The sequence below is a fragment of the Parambassis ranga genome, chromosome 15, assembly GCF_900634625.1.
Source record: "Parambassis ranga chromosome 15, fParRan2.1, whole genome shotgun sequence".
Taxonomy (NCBI): Eukaryota; Metazoa; Chordata; class Actinopteri; family Ambassidae; genus Parambassis; species Parambassis ranga.
Window position 1 is genome coordinate 16,783,519 of NC_041035.1, and position 26,523 is coordinate 16,810,041.

Genomic DNA, 26,523 nt, shown 5'->3' on the forward strand with positions numbered 1-26,523 from the left:
ATTACTGCGCATCGTTAAGAGACGCAGAATGTATTGATGCCCTTGAAGTGACTGCACTATCTAGTCCAGCCTCTCACAATCAGCGAGAGGAACTGCTTTCCCCAAAGAAAACAAGCATGACTGCTATCTTCAAAAATTCCCTGCAACCTTAAGGCTTGAAGACAAATGGATGGTGTACGATTTTAATTGCCCACTAACACCCTCCAGTGTAAGAATCTAATTATCTTTGGTCCATCGTATCGGAGAAGCCTATAATTGTTTCAATATTACACAACCGAAGGGGCTGAAACTGCAGAATAGCCAGATAATGGCTTCTTAAACAAGTTTGCCTCTAAGAAAACATTCTTTAAAAAAAAGCCCAAGCTTCATCTAGTATTCATTTCCCTAAAGAGGAGCTTGGCATCAAAGAGCAAGGGATTACTGACCAAGAAAACTCTCCATTGCTTCATACACACCACCTAGATTGTTTTTTTAAAAGAAACTCCCCCACCAGTACTGCTCCTGATGTGGCCATAATCAATAAAAGAAGGAAACACACACACATGCAGAAACACTGTCAGACAGACACACAGCCTACCTCTGTTGCTGTCCTCACTTTCCTCCTTGGTTGTGGATTTGGAAGATGGTGGTGTGTTATCTATAAGTAAACAAAAATAAAGACGTTAGACTGATGCATGTTTATCCTCTATTACTATCAGCATACAAAGGGCATGCTGTTTTGTCAACAGGAACTGTGAGCAAAGACCGCTCTTGATAAACTTATCGCAGCGGTGATTATTCTAATTCTGTCTCAGCTACAAAAGCCTGTGGGAGAACTCTATGGCTCTTACACTGTTTTGTTTTATACCTGCCTGACAAAAAAAATGACTCCGGTGGGAGAGCAGGGAAGAATGCAAAGCTTTGAGACCAACTCCAAACCACAGTCTGGGACAAAAGCACCATTCCATGTGAGAATGGCAGCCATTCGAACCTTTGAATAGATTCCAGGCTGACTGATTCAAACTCTGGCCGATGGAGCAGAATAAAAGGCCAGTTCTTGGCACCAGCTGCCGAAGCCCATCAAACGGGGGCCAAACTGGACCAGGGCAGGGCTGGCATGGTGATACAACAGAAAAAGGGATTAACAGGCGTTCTTTCAGTTGGCCTGATATGGTCTGATGCTATGTTATTATACAGAACGCTGGTGAGGAAAAACAATATAGCCAATATAAAACAAGACGAACTCCCTCTCAGCCAAGCCTTTATGATTTCGCCATTACGTGCACATTGTTTCACTCCGGAGTATCACATTTTACAGTGCACTTATAAAACAGGCCTTTAATGTTCCCCTCAAAATGGAACCTCATTGAAAACACAGATGCGTGTAATTGGCACATCATGGGGGTGACTTTGGTAGGAAAAACATTTTGATAGCACCCTGCTTTCTACGTCTACGGTAATTTGAACACTTCCTTCGAAAGACAGTAAAACTAACATGCTTCTCTGCTTAGTTGGTTGCACATGCACTATGACGTTTTCAAGGAAGCCAGCAGATATGGAAACCTTCACTCTGAAATCCCTCGTAATAGAAAAACTCATGCGCTTTCCAAGACGTACTGTACCTTGGAGAACTTCAGGCAGTTCATAAATTGTTTTTTTTTCCACCACTGAGAAAAGAATTGCAGCTGAACTCTAATGTATTTATTGTTTCCGCTATTCAAACAATATACACGAGGCTTTCTGTTTGTGCCATTGCTTACTCGGGACATCAGCGCTCAGACAGATGTCAATAGTTTATCCTGATAAGCAGTATCTGGGAGTTTCAGGCCGTGTGCCAAGATGGTGTGGCGATAAAAGCATTATGCGCTGATTGTTGTGTTTGTGCTATCGCCTGGCGCACTCTGCAGAGGGATGTCGCTCTGCTGTTTCTTTGTCACTCGCTTTAGGTGGTCTAAAGGCATTGTGGCTTTAAGCCGGATGAAGAGAATGTGGTGTTGGGAATTAGCTGTGGATATAAGCTCTTGTAATGTAATGTACCTGACATGGAGTATTTTTAACCACGATGAGTCAGGCCTGGGATACAACTTGTCACCCGATGAATAAACATTCAATTTCATCTGCAGCTGCATAAAACCCAGCAAATCACTGTCACAAGCTAAAGCTACGCCACTCACTCACACTCTGTGTGCTTTAATGGAGGTGTTAAGGTGACCATGAAAGATTCTGTCACTCACCTCCCTTCAGCTGCTCCTCTGTAACCTCCATGTCATCATCTGGCAGAGGGAGAAAACGACAGTGTGTCAAACCATGCTGTTTTATAATGTACAATACAACATGATTACAATGTAGGAGCATAGCATTTTGATGCCATACTGCTGTTGTACTCCAAAGAATAGCACCGAGCGGTTTCCTCCAGAACGTGACTGAAATATGATCACATTCCCATGTCCTCAAACTCTTTCACCTCCTCCTTCCTCATCACCAGGTCTGAAATTTTACCAACCACCCTCACTTGCCCCTCCAGACGGCCTTGGATGTACCGAGTTATTACACAAAATGACCGAGTATGTGGGTAAGCGCTTTGGAGGCTCACATTCAGGAGACATTCTTTTTCAATTAAATCTGTGCTGGTAGGCTCAGCATAAATGACACAAAACCTCCCATTTCCTCAAATTACAAGGACTGCAGGCTGGCATGGACAACTGCACCTTAAAAAAAAGAGCCCTTTGATTTCCCCCTCTTTTCTCTGTAAGTGTATTGTGTGAGGCAGACTGAGTAAACTGGAGGTGTTTCTGGGTGGATGAGTTGAGTTGTACAGTGGGAGATGAAAAGGAGGCTTTGGCTGCTGCTTCAGGAGGAACTGCGGAGTGAGAGACGGGCAGAGAGGAGCTATGGATTCCTACTCCTGGATCCTGGATCTCTCATTCAAACACACACAAACACACCCCTCACATTCAGATCTTACACAGCTCAGCATGTCTTAAGATGCCTTTGTCATACTACTTTAAGTGTGTTCTAGCTTCCTCTATGTGCACAGCTCATATGAATGAAACCCATAGTGTTAGTGAGAGCTAACGTATGACTATATATATGTGTGTGTGTGTGTGGCTGCGCAAAAGTCTGTGAAATGATTGCTCCGTGGTTAACAAGCAAAAGCAAGCGTTAGCTTTGATGAAAGGCTGTTGTCATCTGTTCTGTGGAAGTGTAACCATCAGAGCTCCCTGTGGATCCAGCGACAGGCTTTTCTTTTGTATAACACTGAATAAAAGGGTACAGTGCATTAATCTAACCCTGCTTGGGGGAAACAAAGGAAGGCCCACTAAGACAGTATAACAACAGAGCTGGATGGGAAACATGGGGTTTCTCAGCAACTGCCACATACTGTAACATTATTATCATACCTTGAGACTGAATATATGTGTACTATGATATAGGGATGTTGTGAAATACTGACATGATAATGATAATGATAATAACTATGAGGCTTCCTTGCTTTGTTGGGTGGCGGTAGTGCGCCTCCAACACTGTCGTAGAATGAAAGAAGAAGAATAAAAGGGGATACATTATGACATAATGATGCAAATATATTTAAAGGAAATGACAGGTTTAGACAGATGTTTAGATAATATGCCCAAGAATGAGATTAAAGGACATGTCCTGCTCACATGTAGCCAGGAGCTTAGCATAAAGACCGCAATAATCCTGATTCTGCTCAAAGGAAAGCTCATTGATTGAAAAAACAGAAGGGTAAAATTAAACAGGAATTTCAACCTCTACAAGATTTATCCTTCTGACAGAGCCAGGCGGCTTTCCAATACTTTATGCTAAGCTAAGCGTTCTGTCTCTCAGCTGCAGCTCCATTTATAACTCGCAGATATGGGAGTGCTATCAACTCTCCCGCACTCTTCTCTGCACAGAAGTATTGACCTTTTCATTAAATTCCCGACAAGAAATTGAAAGAACTGTTCCTTTAGGTTTCCTTTTCACTCACATTTTGGAATTGCTTTCAAGGAATGGCCAGAGATTTAAAGTGGCAAGCTCAAAGCCCTCTAAATAATCGAAAAGGTAATACCAAACATGTTGATAAGCAGGATATGTGCTTGCACATTTTCTACATGCCTGCACTAACATGTAAACACTTTCACGGGTGATGTGCTAAAACTGCATACTCATATCTGCCAGAAGCTTACTGAGAGGCTCCGTGTGCTTTCCGACAGTCACATTACTAACACACCATGGTCTCCTCATTTCCCTGCCCCGAGGAATAGTCTTGTGAAACCAACACAGACTTCATTTTCACCCCTCACAGGGTTCCTGTAGTCCTTCATATCCTCCGTCAACAAAATTACATGTGTGTGATAAAAGCCCGTGCATACCACAGCTTTACTTCTTCTAAAAGCAGTCGGGGGGACATTTAGGGGTAGGTGTGTTTGTCTGTGTGGGTAGGAATATGGAGTGTATTAAGAGCCATGTAAATAAATGTCAATTGGAAAGTCAGTGAAACAGTTGGAGAGAATGCAGCAGCCTCTGCAGATCTGTGGGCTGTGTTAATATTGTCAGCACCGTGGCTGATTGAGGAGAAGAAGAGATGGAGCCCAGCTTGTGGGCAGCCACCCGGATCATATTAGTGGAGGAGTGTACCCAGAATCAATTTCAACATGCTTTTACTCTCTACAACCACAGCCGCTTGACTGCTTCCATGCTCACAAATAATATGTGCCAAGGCAAGCATGTGGTCAATCACGTCAATCAGAATACATAATAGAATCATGTCATAGGATTAATTGCATTGATTGAGCTCTATGTGTCAATCAATAAACGGTTATATTTTAAATGGCATCTCCTTGAATTTGTGTGATTGCTGTTGCTGCTGTGTACTCCTTCAAAACAGTCTTGGCCCTTTTAACCAAACAGCACGGCCGTCACTGCACCTCTGAGATGTGTGCAGTGTAGGGCTTTTCAAGTAATGAATAGGTCATTATATCACTGGTTATGAGATCAGTTGCAGAGGTGGGTAATGGATTGTGAATGGTGCTACAGAGGCAACAGCTAGCAGCACATGCGCCTGTTTGTGTAATATGCACATGTCGGTATTTGTGTATTTAAATGGTCTCTTTGAAAAAATATGTGGCTCTTAATGCATGAAGAGGGTCTTAAGCTGGTGCGACATAAAAGACGTATGCCTCTTTGATAGAATTCAACATACAGCTGCTCAGGTAGTGATTGTGACCATGCAAAAACACAACTTGTTCATTCATCTTTACCTGCATCATCTTGTAGACTTCACCACAGCAGAGAAAGTAAAGCCCTGTTTGCACAGTAAACACTTCACTGCAAATTAGCCACCAAATTTTAAATGTTAAACTGAAATGTTTACTACATAGTTGGCTCCATAGATAATCAACCTTTTCAAATGGAGGTGACTTACTAATTCATTTGAAGTATATTAAGGTTTAATATTATGCATTATTATGGGCGTGTCTACGAGTGGCATGCATGTGCAAGGTGTTTACACCCGCACCAGATCCACTCACCACTTTGTAGACATTAACTGGGAGTTATAGTTAGACTCAGGTGCTGCAAATATAGAATCCCTGATAACCTGTCACCCTGAGCTTCAAAGGCACTCCACAATTCATGGTTTATTGTTTCATAATATCGCTACTGTGAATTCTTTTTAGCCATAATAATAATAATAATGTAGTGAAATTCTGACATTGCAACCATCCTGTCACTGTTTGAAAATCCAATTCTTGACACAATGTAGTACAACTTCCTGTTTTATGTGTGTTTGTATGTGTGTCATCGCTGATGTCCCTGTATGCAGATGTCTGAGCATTCCTGTCAGCAGAAGCTATTTTTCAGTGCCCTCCTTCTGCAGGAGGAGTAACCATATTTCGGTTCTCTCATAGTGACAGCATGCGAAAATGCATATTGTAATAAAGTAATTTCCTGTATGCAAATGTCCTGTTTACACATCCCTGCACCAGTCATTGTCACTTGACAGATTGCTTGAATATGAGGAAAGCAGCTATACAATGAAAAATGAGAGCAGTAAGACTTCAATAAAAAAATATCTATTGTACCTACTCTCAGCTCGAGACATGCTTGAAACTGATGTCACAGAGAACCTCCTGAGATACATGACCACCCACACACACACATACAAATTACAAAAAGATCAAGGACACTATTCACAGCAGCTCTATAGCAGCTTGCTGATGGAGGAGGCAACAAGGAAGCTCCTCCTTGATGTAATGAGGAAGAATGATAGAAAATGGAGGGATGTGGGATAGAAAAGAGGGGAAGCATAAGTGAGAATAAGTGAGGAGAGGGGAGAGAGAACAGGGAGGGTTTATGTGACAGAGGGTTATTGAAAGGGAGAGGATGTTGCAGGAGACAGAATGGTCTCAAACCTCTGTGTGATGCATTCGGTGTTGCCGCAAGATCTACCTGGCTGTCTATCTCTAGCAGTGAGGATGATGAGATGTTCTGAAAGTGCTCGAGCACACCTGCAGAGCTAATTCACAGTCTCTGATTCAGTACTGCCTCTCTGTGCAGGCTAAACGCAAGCCTTTTCACACTACGGGGTTATGCATTACCTACATGGTGCAATCATACCAATCAGCATTTCTTTCTTTAAAGCATACCTTTCAGCTGCTGTTGAAACTCATCTCTGTTGTAGCCTGGCTGGAAAAATGTATGAATTCGTACCATTCTGTGAGTGTCTAGCCTTCATAATTATGTTATCTTCAGTTCTTCCTTATTGGGTATTTAAATGAGCTTCTGTTTTCATAGAGATTGTGAACTTGACAATGAGGTTAAAGAGACTTTGACCCTGAGTGGGAATGTCACATTTATTCAGCCATTTTTGTAAGTGGATTAATATCCGTTCTAAACCACATTCATAACCAGAGCAGTGATTAAGGTGGCACTAAGCCCTGGGGTCAAAGGACAAGTGACAGGCAAGAGACACTTATGAGAAAAGCACTTGCATCATGATGTAGCCTGATGAAATCACCCCACATGTAATCAAACGCTGACCTCTGCCTTGCTCATTAGCAACTCATTGCATCATGGTAAACAATAGTTTTCAATAAATGATCTTCTAATGTACGTCTCAAAACTTTTCAGATTGCCCTTTGTTGTGAAACACACACACACACACACGCACACACACACATACACACAGGCTGTCTTGTTTCTTCTCTGAGAGACACCAGGCATTTATCCACTGACAGCACTTTTAAATGGTGAGAGTGATAACTGGAGAACAACAGCTCCAGATTCTCATCTCAAAGCACTAATATGATGAGACGGGTGCTGGGTGCATGGGGCCAGGCAGTATAATTAAGGTCTCTCCTCAGAATGTAATCTTTCAGGGGAAGAGCCTGGGCGGGGAGCGGGAGAGATGACGGGAGTGCAGGGAGAACAAAACACTCTCCATCTGGGAGCAGCGAGATGAAGGCCTGAGAGCTGGTATTCCGTTGGGGAGGTGAGGAGGGAAAAGTGAAGTAAATGGGAGGTAATGCTAGGTTGGCGAAGCCAGCCAGCCTCTTTCAGCTCCCCTAGCTATTCAACCCAATCCTCTGTGGAGCCCCCATCAGAGCCGGTGACTGCTCCTGGTCCCCGAAAAAAGATGATGGCATGAAAGGGGGGAGGGAATTGAGAAAGGGACAGAAGAGAGAGTGGGAGTAGAAGATAATGGATGTTTGTTTATTTCACACACAGAGCTGAGGAGCAGCAACCAAAGAAGATCAGCACCATTCCTGAATTGACATTCACTATAATGCACCATTATAGCAGTCAATCAAATCTGATATTCACGAAAGGTGGTTTGTTGATTCACTGACAAACATTCACTGACAAAAAAGACTTACTTCTCCAATCATATTCAGGCAGTATGTGGAGAGCCTGGCACTTGTTCTACCAACTGTCAGCATAAATACTCACTGTTGGTCTCCCCCAATGGCTGTGTGGGTTGTGTAAATTTAAAGGTGTCACCCATCCCTGCAGGTCCAGATAGTCTACTACTGCTTCCAGGCACAAGATATACGCTACAGATATGATCTATGAACGGCAGCCAGCTCTGTACAGATGGTCTGTTAGATAAGTGGTGACATCACATACAATGTTGGAGAAGAGGCCTGGAGAAAGTCCGCATGTTGATATTCATTAATTGATTAACTAGTAGGCCTGTATGTAAACAGCAACACAGAAGGGAAAAGGAACTTCAGTCAATTGGAGGCAAACAAACATACCTTGAAAGATGACAGACATTTTCTTCTTGTAGATGGTAAAATCAGTCTCGAGGAAGACACAGAAAATGACCCGTGTGATCTGCACAGAAGGAGATGAGAAAGAGAAGAGAAGAGAGAATTAGTGCACATACTCACTTCATGAGTATGAATGACATGGCAGACAAACTGGACAGATTTAGATCTGATGATAGGAGTCTGCATCAGCAGTGCACAATCACAGCCATTCAGAAATCGCATTAGTTAACCTCCCAATCAAGGCCACCAAAACAATACCATCTAAGACAACATTTAGAAAATCTTACAGCGCATTACATCAAAATAAGCATCACTGAATGGGCTCATTGGTGTGAGAATACACGTCTTTATCACATAAAGAAAACACTAAAAGAAAGAAAATCACAGGGGGAAATGGAAAATTAATTTTTTTTTGCTCAACAACTGAGTGCTATAAAATTAAATGTGGAAGAGAAAAACAATGTGGGATGAATACATTTGATACTAAAACCATTAAAGTACAATTTGTGAAATTGAAAACCTTTAATATAAATTTGAAAATGACTCATTTTTTGTCAAAACAATGCACACAGTGGGATGAAGAAACTGGAGGAAGATTTTATTTTGAATAATGCCAAGAACATTTGGTTCAGCTTTGCTGCCTTTAAAACACGTCAGATCTCCTCAGTTGTTTTTTTTTTGTATTTCTGTGATGCAGAATGGACACCAACATGTAGTTCACAGGCCTCTGTGGAGGCCAAACCATTATTGTTCCATTAGTCACCAAACAAAGATCTTTATGTCTGTTTGTTGTCATGTTGCAGAATGAATTTTGGAGCCAATTTTAAATTTAATGTTCAAGACAATGACCAAATGGGAAGAGAGTTTCTGCAACATCAAATAATCAATTACTTATAAAAGTATTAGAATTAAATGGAAAATACATATTTATGAAGCTGCAGTCGTCTTTCTACGGTGTACATAAAAAGACTTCGGTTGGTTTAATTAACAACCGGTGTACGCTATTCACCTGCCCTCTACACATTCCATGCTGTGATAATGGGTCTAAAAAGATACACAAAACTCTTACAAGACTGCAGAGAAAAAGGTCACCTCTTTCACTTTCACCCTGCTCAAGCGGAGTCTTAGATGTGCAGGCATCAGTCACAGTCACAGGGCTGCATTACACACTGCAGCGGCAGATAATCGCTTGACTGAATAATGGCAGTTTTACACAACATACATAATGGTAGCTATCCGCCCGCCAGCCTCCTCCATGCAGGATAGCGATGTTCTGGTGGAATAAAAGGAGTTCAACCAGCTTTGGCCCCATTCCTGACCCCGCTCAACACAAGGATCCAATTCAAAGAGGCACCCTCCTGGTGCTCATACAGCCATATATCTATTAATACTTTATGATCAGTGCTTTGGAGTAAATGTTAGGAGCTGAATACAGGATGGTAACATTTTATTTTGCTGGATGTCTTGGGGGGCCTTTGTTCATAAAATGTAGACTCACTCTCTCAAACCTTCAACCCTGACAGAAATGAAAGAAAGCTTTAAGTTTCCTTTGAAGTCTCAACGACAAACAGAAAAAGCGATAATGCTCCAAGATATGACGCATACCACTGGGTGCTGGAAGGCCACAGGACAGCAGCTCACCAGGAATTCCCATCACTCTTTTGTGGCTGTCCATTCTTAAACTGCCTGCCCACTGTGAAACAGGATGAATCACGAATTCATGGATTGCTTCGCACACAAGAGCCAGTGGGTTTGCACAGATACCACTGATGCTCATTACGTTTTCCCTATGGTGTATTTGATGTGATAAATCAAGGGGCAAAATTGCTCTGAGTTGAGTGACATCTTGTGCTAAAAGCGAAAAAAAAAACCTAGACAGGAAATCTTTGTATCCATGTCACGCTTCTTCTTTCAGGCTCTCTCTCTCGCTTTCTGTCAATCTCTTTGTTAAGTTTCTGTTTCAGTATCTCCACATTCTGCACAAGTCTCCAGCAAGGTCTTTTATTCCACAGATCAGAAACACATTGTATGGTCTTTGACGGATATCAGCCGGACCAGGATGCCAAATGAAACCAGGAACGCCAGTGTAGAATACTGACTTTCTGCCTGTATCTACACAAAAGGTGCTGGCCACGAAGTTATAGCAGTTGCACAAGTCACCAAATACAACAGAGATGGTGATCTGGGACTTTCTTTGTAAAAGTAAATTCCAGCTGTTGAACTTAAAACAGGCTGATTCTTTTAAAGTCAACCAGAGGCAGATAATCTGCATAGCAACTAAATGCCTGTCTGACCCAACTTCAGCTGCACCAGATGTTTTTAGTCATACAGTAAATCCTTTAAAGCTACAGTATGGAAATGTCTCAACCTGCTGGCAATGAGAGAAATCCCAAAGCACTGCTGAGACATGCACACGGCATTAACAGGTAAACTGTCATGAGTCACAGAATATCTGTGTCGGATATGAAGGAGTCAACTAACCTAGCTTGGCCCAAAAAGAGCATTCAGAAGTAAAGCACTGACAGACATGAACATTGCATTCCCCCTTTTTCTAAAGCCTGGGACTTTCAGTGCTTTGTTGTTATGTGGCGTGTCATGAATCGTTTATGGACTCGTCCCAGGTTTTCTACCAGACATGCAACCACACCTCTCCTTTGCTGTTGCCGATTCTGCGCCTTAATGCACCACTACCACTGTTTCAGCCTCAAAAATCCAGATTTATTTCTCTGGTATAGTGTGAAAGACAGAGAAATTCACCTGAGTTAGTATTCTGGGAAGTCTAAAACCTGGTACCACAGGAAGAAATGTTCTTCTGACCAATTAAAGGAAGTAAGCACGATTTTAATGAGCACTGCAGAGTAGAATATGTTACTAAATACTTCATTTTAGAGTTTCGATTTTGGAGTGGAGGCCCGATAGTTTGGTCTGAGTCTGTGAGGCTGTGTGTGTGTGTGTGTGTATGCACCCTGCCGTTGCCAAGGTTGAAAAAGTTAATGGAAGACTAATTAGAAAGATGGGATCACTGCATGCTAACCTGCCCAGTCATTACTCATTCCTGATTGGAAGGCCTCCATAAAAAGCAGGAGCCCATAACAACTGGATGTATATAAAAAGGATAGTTGTATTGACAGAAGCATATTCTGCACAATGGCTGTGTTTGCGGCCTGACCTGTCACTCTGTGTGCTGTAGTTGGTGGAGATCTAGCCGACTCAGGAAAAACAAATCCGACAGACACAAAGATTTTTTGACAAGAACAGTGTGTTTTCTCAAGGAAAATAAATATGTATAAACAGCATTATTTAAACATGATGCAAATAAGACTGTCAGCAGAATTTCTGCACACCTTTAGTTAACAAGAAATCAAAGCCATCTAAAATATGTCTGATTAATTATGCCGTTGCTGATGAATTATAGAAGATATGTAAAAAACACTGAGTTTCACTGGTGTTATGAAGGCACATTTTATTTAATTTTACATTGTAAATATGCAGAGCAGTTTTTTTCAGTAATGCTGAGAAATGATGCAGGTTAAAGATCTCAATTATTTCATTTAAATCCTTCGCAGAACCTTGTTCATCTTACTAATCAATTCAAAATGTATGTCTCCAGCTGTAATTGAGTTCTGAATATACGATAAGCTGAGACTAATTAAAATGATAATGCCTTGGGTTCAACCTATGCATCTGCAACTCGTTTGTCTGGCACGCTAAATGAGGGAGTGGCTAGCCTTGTCAGTGTGTGACAGATGCGTGTACCACTATGTTAATGAGCACTATGAAACAATATGAATTTGTCCTTTCCTCACATTATCGTGTTTCATGAGAATCTGCATGTGAGTTTTAATTTGTGCGTATCTGTGCCTCATCAGTCTGGTGCAGGGCTCACCAGGTGCCCTAGACTCCTACTGGCTGACTAACAGATGAGCTGTCATAGCTGGCCACCCATGCCCATAATTACATCGGGGGCACTGCCAGCAAAGTCTGACGTGCTGATTCCACGCACGCACTTTTGCTACTTGCATTTCCTTCTTGATTCTGTCACAAACAATAATAGGGACAGGTTGCCCTAGCATGTCTGCTCCAGCTGGAGCCAAAACCCAGGGGAGATGTGTGTGTGTGCCCTGTGCTGCCTTGTTACCGAGGCAGCAGCTGATGCAGAATCCTGAATGGTTGCATCCAGATGGACAAAAGTGACAGGTGACTGATGCACTGTATTGTCATTATTGGCTAAAATAAGTCATTCACTTACTTTATTTGCTTATGTTTTACATTGTAAGTCTGTGAACACCAGCATGCAGCAGAAGCAAAACCAGGGCGGGTTATTAATCCATCATAGTGGCTGCATATAACTGTATATACCACACAAACGCACAGTAAAGATACAGATATTGTATGTGCTTTGTTTTTGATTTATTCATCTCCGACTTGACATATATATGACATATGAGTGTTGTGCCTGTGATCATACACTGATAGTACATGTCATTGTTTGAGATTGATTGAATAATTCCAGCGAATTATACCTGAGCCAGAAATATCCCCCCATAAACACAGCCTCCTCTAGCTGCATCATCAAAGCCATAATCAGCGAGCACTCGTCTCCTTTGTTGTCAGAAGCACTGGATTGGATAGAGGGTTCACTCTGTGGCAGGTGGACCATATCCAGGCTTTATTACTGACGTAATTACACACAGCTGCGTCCCCCCCTCAACACTAGCACACAGAGCTGGCAGCTTGGAAGAGCATCGAAAAACTCAGACATCCATAGTCAGAGGCGTGTAAACACTCAGCCACACATAAACATCGCTAGATCCTTCACAACAAAAACAGCTCAACTACCCCGCTCACGTTCTGCCGATTAAAACCTGCTTGTCACTGTGACACCCCTCGTGTCCTCTCCTTCTACCGAAAGTAGAGATTAGGTTTGTGGCAGCCAGACATTGGCAGCGGCTACTCAGGTGAAGCTGTGAGCAGCCCCGCCATTTGACTTTGATTGACCTCTCTGCTGAGAGAGCTCCAGCTCCACCTGCAGCAAGCTGGCGAATTATCATTTCAAAGAAGTGCCCAGAAAAGGTTACCCTTTTGAACAAAATGCCTCCATCCATACATCAAAAGACAAGCCTGACACTGGGCTTTGAGAAGGCATGGTTACGACCAAAGCCTGGAAGAAAGTGCTGAGCTCAAACTCTCGCTTCCCAAAGCCAGTCAACATTAGATGCATCACGATAAGGGCAATAGGATAGTCAATGAAGTCAGCTTAATATTGCAAAAACAGACTGCAGATTTTAATAAATACTTATGTACACAATTACGCATGAATGCTCTGTGCAGTATGACTAAATAGAAGTGATAACAATCTGTTAAGCTGTCTGGTGATTTCATCAGTGTAAAACATCACAGCGCTGGTTTTGAGGCCATATGGGGTCCAGAATATAAAACGTTTTGACAGGAAAATGCTGCCTTGCCAGATTTGGGAAAATTCCATAAGATAATATATCAGCAATTTGTATGTTAATTCAACAGATGCTGCATGTGCCTCACATATTTTTACACATTAGAGCTGAACAAATAGTTCCTACTGTATTATTCAGGCTTTACTGCTGCATGGCACTGTAGATGAAAATTGGAGTACAGCATGCTTGAGGCATCTAGCATTTTAACTCACATTTTCAAAAATTGTTCTCTCAAACTGAAAGAGACAGCATTTGACTTTCACAGGCTTTGAGCCGTCCCTGCCAAGTCCTGCTGCAAGCGGCACGAGGCACTGTGCTATCTGATTTAAAAAAAAAAAAAAAAGTATAAAAAGAAGAAGACAAGCATTATTCCAACAGCAAAGCTCTCAAATCATGCAGTATAATTTATTTATTATTATTTTACCACATTATAACCCTGAAAGAGGAGGGTAAGTTTTATGGGTTATACCCAATCCAATGCCTGTAATGTAAGGTATAAGCCCAACAACTCCCACAGGAACAGTGACTGACATCATCTGATCCCAACTAAATGTTTACTACATGACCAATGACAGTAATGAAAATCCTTCCAGCCCAACAAGACGACCTGCAATTACCTCATTCCAGGCCTTCTGAGTATTCTAGTTCACAATACTGCAACATCACTTTGGCATGTGACCAATAGGTGCAATAGACACTCACTGACAAATGTGTCAATTAATATGGATGGCCAAATAATTATGATGATGGAACACTTGCATTGAGTCTGTGGGGGATAGTGTGGGTGTGAAGGAGAAGGATTGGGCCATTTTCTAAGCATAAAGTTGAGAGGAGGACGTGCAGCTGTGGACAAGGTCAAAGGGGAATGATGAAGGAAGGACTAATATGAGGGCTGTGTCTATGATCCATGGCTGCATTGGTAATGATCTGACCTCTGGACAGCCACGGGCCATAATGGCCTCTGCTGATGAGGCATGTGTGTGGATGTGAACAGAGAGCTGCTACGATAACCTGTACAAAAGTACAAATTTACACTAAAAATGACAAAATAACAAATATTAAATAATTAAACAGCTCATTTAGCAGTAGACATGACATTAAACTATATATGTGTATATACACTCAACAAAAATATAAACGCAACACTTTTGTTTTTGCTCCCATGTTTCATGAGATGGACTTGAAGATCTAAACTTCATTCCAGATACACAATATTACCATTCCTCTCAAACATTGTTCACAAATCTGTCTAAATGTGTGATAGTGAGCACTTCTGCTTTGCTGAGATAATCCATCCCACCTCACAGGTGTGCCACATCAAGATGCTGATCTGACATCATGATTAGTGCACAGGTGTACCTTAAACTGCCCACAATAAAAGGCCACCCTGAAATGTGCATTTTGTTTCTGCTTTATTGGCGGTCTGGGGACTCAGAACCAGTCAGTATCTGGTGTGACCACCATTTGCCTCATGCAGTGCAACACATCTTCTTCGCATAGAATTTATCAGATTGTCTATTGTGGCCTGTGGAATGTTGGTCCACTCCTCTTCAATGGCTGTGCAAAGTTGCTGGATATTAGTGGGAACTGGTGCACGCTGTCGTATACGCCGGTCAAGCACATCCCAAACATGTTCAATGGGTGACATGTCCGGTGAGTATGCTGGCCATGCAAGAACTGGGACATTTTCAGCTTCCAAGAATTGTGTACAGATCCTTGCAACATGGGGCCGTGCATTATCTTGCTGAAACATGAGGTGATGTTCATGGATGTATGGCACAACAATGGGCCTCAGGATCTCATCACGGTATCTCTGTGCATTCAAAATGCCATCAATAAAATGCACCTGTGTTCTTCGTCCATAACAGATGCCTGCCCATACCATGACCCCACCACCACCATGGGCCACTCGATCCACAACATTGACATCAGCAAAGCGCTCACCCACACGACGCCACACACACTGTCTGCCATCTGCCCTGAACAATGTAAACCGAGATTCATCCGTGAAGAGAACACCTCTCCAACGTGCTAGACGCCATCGAATGTGAGCATTTGCCCACTCAAGTCTGTTACGGCGACGATCTGGAGTCAGGTTAAGACCCCGATGAGGACGAGCTTCCCTGAGACGGTTTCTGACAGTTTGTGCAGAAATTGTTTGGTTATGCAAACCAATTGTTTCAGCAGCTGTCTGAGTGGCTGGTCTCAGACGATCTCGGAGGTGAACCTGCTGGATGTGGAGGTCCTGGGCTGGTGTGGTTACTCGTGGTCTGCGGTTGTGAGGCCGGTTGGATGTACTGCCATATTCTCTGAAACGCCTTTGGAGACGGCTTATGGTGGAGAAATGAACATTCAATGCACGAGCAACAGATCTGGTTGACATTCCTGCTGTCAGCATGCCAATTGCACGCTCCCTCAATGCTTGTGGCATCTGTGGCATTTTGCTGTGAGACAAAACTGCACATTTCAGGGTGGCCTTTTATTGTGGGCAGTTTGAGGTACACCTGTGCACTAATCATGATGTCAGATCAGCATCTTGATGTGGCACACCTGTGAGGTGGGATGGATTATCTCAGCAAAGCAGAAGTGCTCACTATCACACATTTAGACAGATTTGTGAACAATGTTTGAGAGGAATGGTAATATTGTGTATCTGGAATGAAGTTTAGATCTTCAAGTCCATCTCATGAAACATGGGAGCAAAAACAAAAGTGTTGCGTTTATATTTTTGTTGAGTGTAAATAATCATATGAATAAGACATAAGGCATAAGGAAATATCATCTAATATAAAAAGCACTATGAAACAATAAATAGATCTATGACCTATATAATCAAATGCTTCTAATACATAAACAACAAACATGGGTGTGCACAGCAATAGCACAGACCGGTGAGAGAATATACCTGATGCTGACAATAACTGTGTATTGTCGGCATCAATAGTCTTGATGATTGTTCTTATGGTCAGCATGTTAAAACATATAGGTCCCAGAATTGATCCCTGAGGGACACCACATGCTACCTCCGATTTAGAAAAGACCCCAATGATCCGGGTACACGACGTATTCTTTCCATTTCTGAGATGTTTACATGGATCTAGATCAGGCAACTGTCTGTTGTCTGTTTCAGTGGAGTGATTAGTGTTAAATGGAAATCAAAATTTTCCAGAGATCCGGTTTGTAATGAGAGATATGTTAACTTACACAGTACTAGATGTTTCAGACTCATTTCTGCCTGTGGGGTCTGTTTATATGGGGAACAAAGGGCTTAATTAAGGCATTTTTTTTAATATTTCTGTCAATAGATGTCTTTAAAGTGAAAATCAAGTTCATTTTCAGTATATTAAAACTATCTCAGGTTACAAAGACTTGTTATGACATTAGTAATATACAGTAGTTTTTGTTTTTAACAAGCATTGATGATCCTCACACACTCGTCTCTACTGGGGATAACATGCTCACTGTATTTCCTCCCTGATGAAACATTCTCTAAATGTTTGTAGAGGGGGTCAGTTTCTGTGTTGCCCACCCACAGTTGTTAATATACATTCTGTTGGATTATTTTGTATCATAAAATTCTGTTACTAACAGAAAGAACTTCCTCACAGCATTTTTGCTTGTAAGAATCTCAGCTTGAGTTCATCCTTCCCTATGAACTCTTTAAAAAATAAAATAGCCTTTGACATCTTTGCTGTGCTTCCAATTCCCTTATTGACCACCAATAGGCAGTGTTATACCTGAAGCTGGACTGGAGTGTTATATCAGAGTGTCAAGCTCATCAGCTCTTCAGGATCATGCAGAGGTTATCCCACCAGGTTGTCAAATCCACTTTTCCCCCCATTCCTGTACAGACATTACATGCTCAGTCTCTGGGAGAAGGCCAGTAAGAGCCAACTCGGCCTCCTCGAAGGAAGGCTGGAGAGTGCAGCCAGGTAAAGTCATCCTGTAAGCCCAGCCTGTTACACCCACCTCATGTTGATGAAGTCATAGCACAGTGAGTGCTTCTTGTCAGATTGAAAGAATTTTAACACAACGAGCAAAGTCTTTTTGGTTCATGAGCAACCACTGTGGGTGAAACACAGTCTTAAACAAATGAAATTCACTGATGTGCACCAAAGAAAATAAAACAATACAAGTGTCTGCTCTCAGTTCCTCAGATAAATCATTCTGGACATTATCCTTGCAGTGTATGCAGGATTTGCTGAAGCCAGTGTGTGCCTCTGAGTGATTGTTTGGCATGTCCTGCTTCTTCTTTTCAGCTGCGTGTTTGCCCTGTCTGGCCCTGACTGTTTCTGAGAGGGTTTCCTTGGAGGAAATATGTGGTGTGATCCAGCCAGGTCCTCTTCACTTTGAGTATTATACAAAAGCTGCCAGACGAATGGGAATCCAATCACAGCTCCCCAAGGCAAAATTCCCTGAACTGCATACAAGCCTGGATCTGGCTGCCATGAAGTGTACATAAAGACCATGGGGGCCATGGAGAGGCACAGAGGAGGCACCGGTGACCTGTAATTTATCTAACAAACATATATATGCAATTTTTCAGGAGAACGGATGTGCTGCTGCCACTAGCAGATTGTGTCTTTGTTGTGTGTGCTCTTGTTAAGCACTCTTTCTCTAGCCTGGTCAGTATTTGAACATGATAATGCAAATGAATGAAAAATGTGTGTGGGCTGTGCTGTCCCTGGCTACACGGACATGCTAATAATCTTGTCAGCTCTCTCAGGTTTTATCCACATGTGGTGATTTTTTTATCCTGTGGATCTTAATGTCAAAAGGTCAAAAGGAACACTCATTAGAAAACACTCTGCTTCACACACAGCTTCTTCAAGATAAAGCTATTACCTGGTGCTACTTTTATAACACAGCCCATACAAGATGTCAATACGATGTTCAGACAGAAATATATATATATTTTTTTCCTTTTGTTTCCACTCAGCCACCGTCTCCATTAGAGCCGGTTGAACCCTCGAAGAGAAGGTTCATTAAAACCCTTTTTGCTTTAAAATCCAAACAGCCACACAGTCTGAGTCATGCTGGGTTATTTAATCTCAAGTTTTGAAATGAACCTATTTTTTTTCCATTTACCACCCATTTAGAGACAAACTCAAAATCTAAATCCTCTTATTAGATTACTCAAACTATCCTGTGATGTTGGGAACAGTACCTGGAGGGTTTAGACATGTCACAGAGTGAAACAAAAAAAGAAAAAAGAAAAGAAAAAAATGTAAAAAAAAACAACATGTATTACTATGAAAATGTGATCCTTTTCACCTTGCTGTGGTAGCCACTGTGAGGCTATGGCAGATTTACACACTGCTGAACAAAACATGAGATGTGTGCAATGGCAGGAAATAAAAAAACGAATCCTGAGAGCAATACCATATGGCTTTGTGGGGGCGACATCAAACAGGAAAGCAAGCCTGAGAGCAGAGGTGCTGTTTGACATAACTTACAAAGTGGAATGAAGATCTGATCTGGACTTTGTCACATGCATGAAAGCAAATTTACAACCTCTCATTCACTGTGAATGGTAGAGTAGAGAAGGTATTTATTTATGGTGACAACCTGGCAGAGAGTAAATTGCTCACTGAGGTGAAGGCAGATTAGGATTACCACACAGAGTAGAGAAAACTGTTAGACATTACAAAACACATAAATCATTCATAAATAGATTTAACATGGGAGAAATATTCACGGGGACGTAGGGACGACAACATGCTAAAAAGCAATTAACACTATGTGGCTAAGAAGTAAATGCAGCAAAAAATAAAGCCAACAACCAAAACAGATGCTCATGTTGATGCTGTAAATGAGTAAAATTCAGTTCTCACAAGATACAACTGTCTGGTTTTGGTTTCCTCTGTGTTGCTGTAACTGGCAGCAGCACACAGATAGGAGATGCCTGGAGGTGTTTGCTCAGGAGACGGGAGGCTGATTAGGTATTGTACATCTGAGTGGCTCACAAGCTTTATAGCGGGTTAATCAACTAAAGCAGAGTTAAACTGTGGAGATGTGTGTGAATGAGTGTCACACACTGAGTTCTTGACGAACAGCTGTGCAATAGCGGCTCCACTCACTCAAAGGCCCAGTTGTGTGCTGTCATATTGTGACACATTGGTTACCTTAACAGGCGCCCCTGACATGCATATCTCACATCTGGATATCTGGACTCCATTAATAGTAAATCTAAGATTTCCACTCACACTGAAATCTGATATATCTTTCCTTAAACATGACATACATTGCTGAAGGCAGATTACATCTTAGCTCTACTGCACAGTATGACTGAACATACTAATCATAGCTTTGCTTACTGTTTTATAAGTGCCCTGCATTTAAAATGTATTCTAACCCCAGGAAGATAAGCAGTCTCTGTGGTGGATCAAATAACTAGACAAATCAACACATTTTCTTTGTCTTTGTGTCCTTTTACCCTGCGAGAACTTCTACTGCATGAAAGCATAATTGTATTTACGTGCCGCTGGGAGCTTCTTGTCTTTTCTAGTCAGGTGTGAATGTAATGTGTCAATGCGCTGCCTCCAGATCAGCTTCTGCCCAAAAATATCTGACAACCTCTTCAGGTGTTGATGCTAAGATCAAATATTTATTATTATTATTATTAGGGATGTCTAGCTTAGTATTATGGTTTGTAATAGGATGAAAAATATTTTTAACATAAGCAGGCCATTTGTCATAAGAATGCCGGAGAGCTGCCATACTGAATTCATAAGTACTGTAATAAACGAAGACTCAACAAGCTACAGAGAACGATTAATAAATCAAACTGGAAGACCTTCACACAAAATATGGTAGAAACTTTTTTTGTTTCTGTGGTGCTGCACAGAGATAACATTGCAGCAGGAGGGGGGGCAGGAGATTCTCCCTAGCCTTCCTGATTTGCATGATTCCTCTTAGAGAGTAATATATCTATATTAGTGTCTTTTGTGTTTGTGTGCTGTGCTGCACCTCAGACTAGAACAAACCACTCACCCACAAGGCCACTTAAGAACAAAAAGGCTTTTTTTGCATCCATCTCAGGGACTGTTTATAAAGACAGATAAACACTCGTCAACGTCATGATTCATGATGAGCTGGTTTTGAAGCTCAGTGTGCTGTTTCCTGTTGTCAACGTCTTAAAAATGCCTAAACTCAGCTCATCCATGTTTACATGTGGTTCAACTCACTTTTGGAGTCAGCTACATGTGGCCATTTGTGGCCTAACATTTATACATTTAGAACAGATAATGCATCTACAGGATTATAAAACAATGTAGGCTACATACTGTATAATATGCATACAATACATGCTTAAACCTAGTAGGTAGATACATATTCAGGATAATGAACAGTAAACCAACAGAAAGAAACTGACTGATCAGAGAGTTACTAAAAAAAAGTAGTGCTGTACCGTTCAAATACCAACAAAAAAGACCCTCGAGAATTAATAATTAAAAGTAGTGGGTCTAATTAGCATGGTTAGTGAAACACAGCTCTGTGCTCATCACTTGAATGTGAATCAAACTGTTTCACTTGTTGGCAGATCGAATGAAAACATAAAAAATTGAAAATGTATCCAATGACTTGTTTCTTTCAGTGGGATAACTGTGGGCTAATATGGGAAAAAAAATCAAGGTGATGTGAGCTGTGGCAGAGACTAATATTAGCCAGTAGTGTTAGGCTCAGCATAATTTTTTGAGTTTCACAAGGTCATACTTAAGACACAATGGCCTTACATCATGAACTGTAGAGGAGAAAATGATTTATCTCTACGTGGCAACCAAATTATCTGAAGGTGCTGAAGCAGCTGGTGTCACACATGACGGACGGTCATGCAGCACAGCTAAACAGACTAGTGTTTCCCAGCTTCCTGAGTCTCTCACAGCTTTCTACAACCATCCCAAGGAAGTCTCCAATCAATACAGTCTCTGTTTTGGTCTAGCTGTCGTTTAGAAAAATCAATGATCTGCCCATTCCTAGGTAACTGTTTCCCACACTTGTAATCTTCCTTAAACTTGACTGGAACAAAGCCAGAGTTGGTTGTCTCCAAACCGTACACATACCTCAATAACTATCCACAGGGGATGGCTGACACTTTGTTAATGCGACAACTGTGTAACATGGGGCACAGAGTGCTGCTGTAATTAATTATGCTAATCCAACATTGCTTTATATGTGCACTTAGAAAAAGACAAACAAGGATAAGTAGGAGAAGAAAACACACTGCAGAAAGGGTATGATGAATGAGCAGGCTGACTAAGTGACTAATACCAGGGGATAAGAGAGAGTATTTCCCCCCTATTGTAATACTTTAATAAACAAGGACATCCACTGCTTTCAAAGTAATATATATCCAGCCTAGGTACTAATTAATGTCCCTGATAAATACAGACCGTTAAAGAAGTGCCCAGGGACTAATTAGATCAATGGAAGAGGAGTCACTAAGCATGCAGTGATATCACATGGGACCATGGAGTAAAGAGGGAGAGCACCCACTCTGTCATGTGGCCCAGCTGGTTCAGTCTTAAGGAAATCCTTCCTGCTCCATCAAGAGTAAACCACAGGCTAATATAATACCTCGAGATCCAACCAGCGGATAAACCAGGGGCCAAATAATGAAATGCGATTCGTCTTTATGTGGCAAATGGCCACTTAAAACAACATCTGAGCCTTAAAGATGAGCAGCAACAAGGCCTTTTGAGGGAAAGCGTCAGGGCATCGTGCTGGGACAGATCAGCCCCCAGCAAGCCTGTCTCAACCACACCTCTAACCAGGTCCAGGTGGACACCTCTACTTTCTCATCACTGCCATGTCTTCAGAAATGGGTCAACCCACCGCCAGAGACAGAAAGAACTCTTGAGATACAGAAACTTAATGCAATCGACAAAGTTGCTGCTATGTTTCATGATGTGAACCAGCTTCGGCAAACACTACTAAAATGCCTCTTTTAAGTCTTAACATATGCCTTACAGGAGGAGAGAAAGAATAAAACCCATATTGACCCTGCGACCTCTGGATGCGCTCTTCTATATTACCATTCTGCATGCCTGTGCTTTGACCTTTTCAAATCCCTCTTTAAAGGTTGCGTGTTCCTGTGTCTGTGGGCTGCTCAGGCTCTGCAGGGGGAAGCCGGCTGAGTGAGCGCACCTCGCCTCTCCACAGAGTGACCTACAAAGCTATTGTATTAAAAGAACCATATTTATCACCGCTCTCCACACCACTCCGTTCTACCTGCTGCACGGAGAACATAACCCTTCCTCAAACTCAAGTGCTCCTCCACTCACGGCACTTTGAAAAGCTTTTTAGGCACGATTGGTTATAGGGATCTCTGAAAAGGAAGCCTATCGCTTGGCTGCACTGAGAGGTGAAAATGGTATTCAGAAGCCACTGAAAGTTTAATCAGTCTGTGATATGTCTGCGTGTGGACCTAAGAAACACAAGCCTGACTTAATACAACCCAAGACTGGTCAATGACTACAATGCAACTGTGTATAACTGCTCAATATTCTCTACTTGTATTAATAATTCTCTCCAATGTCCATGTATATAACTTTTTTCTGATACATAACTGTAGGTGATTTAAAAATTCTTTATCATTATTTATGTGATTTGATGCATCCCACCAGCTACCTCCTGCACGAAAGCAAAAATACTAAGTGTTGACAGCGATGCTGCGGCTCAAGTCAGACAGAAAGCCCAGAAACAGTATAAAGGGTTATTAATCCAATCGTCTACACTAGAAGCATGACCTTTCAGCTTCTAGTTTTTCTTTCCTACGTATACATGCAAACTTTGATTAATGTATCTCTAAACCATCATGTGGAAAAGGTCGGCTTGATATTTGCACATACGCAAAAACCTGTTCATCTCAAAGTTTTTCACAATGTTTAAAAGAAGGCATTTTCCCTGTTTCATAGGCTTGATGACGACTGGGTATTTTTTTAAGAAATGCTACATTTGGAATAAGATTGAAATGCTGTTGGAATATTAGTTTACACATAAACATACGGAGGAGTTCAGATACTTCTCCAACTGAAGCAAGAACAGAAATTCAAGGCAATAAACATGCAGGTGAGAATGTTCTCCTTCATGTGAGGGGGTCATTATTTAGGTTCCAATGCAATAAACCAGTTTATAGAGAATTCAAAGACACCTGATTAATGAAGCCAGAAACAAGTTCTTTGTTCAGTCTCTAAACAAAGAACCTTCACTATCCACATGGTATTTTCTTCTGACTTGCCTTAACTTAGAACTGAAAATAATTTTTACTTTCAAGCTGCAGAAAATGCCACATTGTAACTGAAAACTCTGATTTAGCAACAAAACAATTATCTGGAAACAGTCTGTAACCAAAAGTAAAGAAGCCCAAGGCAAACAGAGCCACCAGCTCCCCATAATTCCTCCAGTAATCTAATTAAGATACTTACTGGAACCATGGCAAGCTAATGAGAGGTCTATGACACATTTGTACTCCAAGCACTCTCTCACTTTATCTGTGTGTGCTGGGAAAATGGAATTATTTCCACAAATGCATCTCCAGCCTGATATCCTTTCTCTCCTGGAATGGTTCTGCTTTGCTTGCCATATCTCATTTGCTCATCTCCACTTCAATCTTATTGTTATTTCTTGCAAGAACGGGGACACAGTGTAATTCCATTTTAATGATTAAAAACAGAGGTTTCTAGAAAACATAAGTAGGTTAAATAAACAGTGCAACTCCAACAGGCACAAACCTATGGCAGCATGTTTCTTTATCAGATATTTATAGCTTACAGTAACGGGGGTGTGCTGTGATATGTCTCTCTCCACGGGGATGTGGTTATGGGTCTGTACTGGCAATAGAGTGTATCAGTGTCCTACAGTCCCTGCGACCTAAAGGCACATGTTGACAGTCGTACACACACAGCGGTAACATGCCGTCCTGCGTGCGTGCATCCTGTCCTGCACGCTGAAACAAAATCTTTAATTCATATGCAGTGTGTTATGTTAAGGGCCTCGATTCATTTTGGCTGGTGGCCAAAGGTGCTGATATGTTGGTGTAAGACGGTACATTTAAAAATCAAGGCAGATGGCAAGATGTAAGAATTTCAAATGCAGAGTTAACTTTCTGCTTTGCTGTGCCCGCGGGTCGGCAGGGTCAACAGACAGCTTCAGCCGCTGCAGCCCATGCTGCGCACACAGGAAGAGAGCACGTCACCCTTTTATCACCAAGACATATTGAAAAAGCAGCTGGGGAAAGATCACAGAAGCACAGAGGGAATGCAGACCCGAGAGGTATATCTCTCTCCTGCTTTCACTTACTCAGATAAGGCAGAGAGTCTGACAGCACTTTCATTTTTGCCACTTGCTTATTTCATTTGATTGAGCTTTAATGGGTTTTGGTAGATAACATCCTTTTGTTTTTCCACTGTATTTTTTTTTTAAATTAATGTTCAGTATGAACTGAAGGTCTCTTGTTTTGAGTTTTTCTGAATATGGCCATTAGAAAAGAATTTGTCTTCACATTGATTTGATTTAAAAATACAAACACAGGGTTTTATTCTTCTTCTGTGCAGCCCAGCTGATGTCCCAAAATATTCACATGAAGGAAATAAAACAGATATAAACACACAAAGAAATGATGTGAGGTGGAAAAAGGGGGATAATAGTCAATGCAGTCTGAACATCAAGACAAAAAACAAACCTGAATATGTCATTAACATGAACATGCAGTGTAAATTGTCACTTCATAAAATGATAATGCGAATGTACAGTTTTTTAACCCAGTAAAATCCATCTTTCCTTAATGGTATGCTACAATTGGTGCAATTTAGTAATTGTGTATTCACTATATGAATATGAATGAACAAACCTTCCATAGTATACACAGCACTATATTTCAAATCAGCAGGCACATCTATCTTTCAGCACACCCCAATTAAATTTGACATTCTGTATGAGGCAGCTCAGTGTGTGTGTTTATGAATATGTATTCCTCTACGGTGTCAATTAAGCATTGGATAAACGTCCATGATATGCTTTTCATAAGCTTAAGCACAGTCAAACTAATTCTAATTAGCTGGTTTATATGAGAGGCTGAGATTAGGTTTAAAGAGCTGTGGATGTCCCATCGGCATGAGGATGGAGACCATATGTGAGACTGTGTATGTTTTGTAGGAATAATAAATCGTCTCACATGTTTTACACTTCAGAGTTGTTCGGCTTTAGCGCACAGAGGATTGGCTTGCCAACATTCCAGAGGAAAAAAATAAATTCACACATCTGTAACACATTTAAAGAGCTGGTCGTTGATGTGCTTTGGACAATGTCATTAAAACATCCCAGGTTATGGCCTGTTATATGCATGCCCAGCTATCCAGGTGTCAGGAGACATTTAGTGGACTCCCAGAGGCTTTGCGAGGGAAAAGAGGATTTGGAAGTTTCTTGAAAAGACAGGCATGAAAAGCTCTCCTCCTAAAACTGCAGGAACGCTTCCAGAACGAGGATTAAGGTTCAACTTCCATCTGTGTGACGGACAGACGAGTACTTAGCACACAATTATAATCCGTTAAAAGCTAATAAAAGCACCATCATGCTGTTTCAGCATGAGGTGAGCCAGGCTGGAGGCTGATGCTAGCTCTTTCCCTCTGATTGGCTGCTGGCTGATGAGAAGCAGACATCATATCTACAGCAGCAGTCCTCACAACAACAGCCTCAGGCTAAAAAGCTCAGAGGTCAGACCTGGGATCACATCAATCACCCATCCTGTGTGAATCTTACATGGGCTAATTTGGTAACTAATTTAACTTGGATGGGCTATGGCTCACATATCAGCT

General features: G+C 41.6%; 1 protein-coding gene across 5 annotated transcripts in view; it reads right to left on the reverse strand.

Moving 5' to 3' along the window:
• macrod2 (mono-ADP ribosylhydrolase 2) overlaps positions 1 to 26,523 on the reverse strand; it is a 353,444-nt gene that overhangs the window by 23,104 nt on the left and 303,817 nt on the right. For all 5 annotated transcript variants that reach the window (XM_028422749.1, XM_028422747.1, XM_028422751.1 and 2 more), the window contains exons 9-11: positions 8,241 to 8,319; positions 2,214 to 2,252; positions 578 to 637 (exon numbers count right to left, since the gene is read on the reverse strand). In XM_028422749.1, coding sequence (XP_028278550.1) covers positions 578 to 637; positions 2,214 to 2,252; positions 8,241 to 8,319 — 178 coding nt within the window. The remainder of the gene's footprint in view (positions 1 to 577; positions 638 to 2,213; positions 2,253 to 8,240; positions 8,320 to 26,523) is intronic.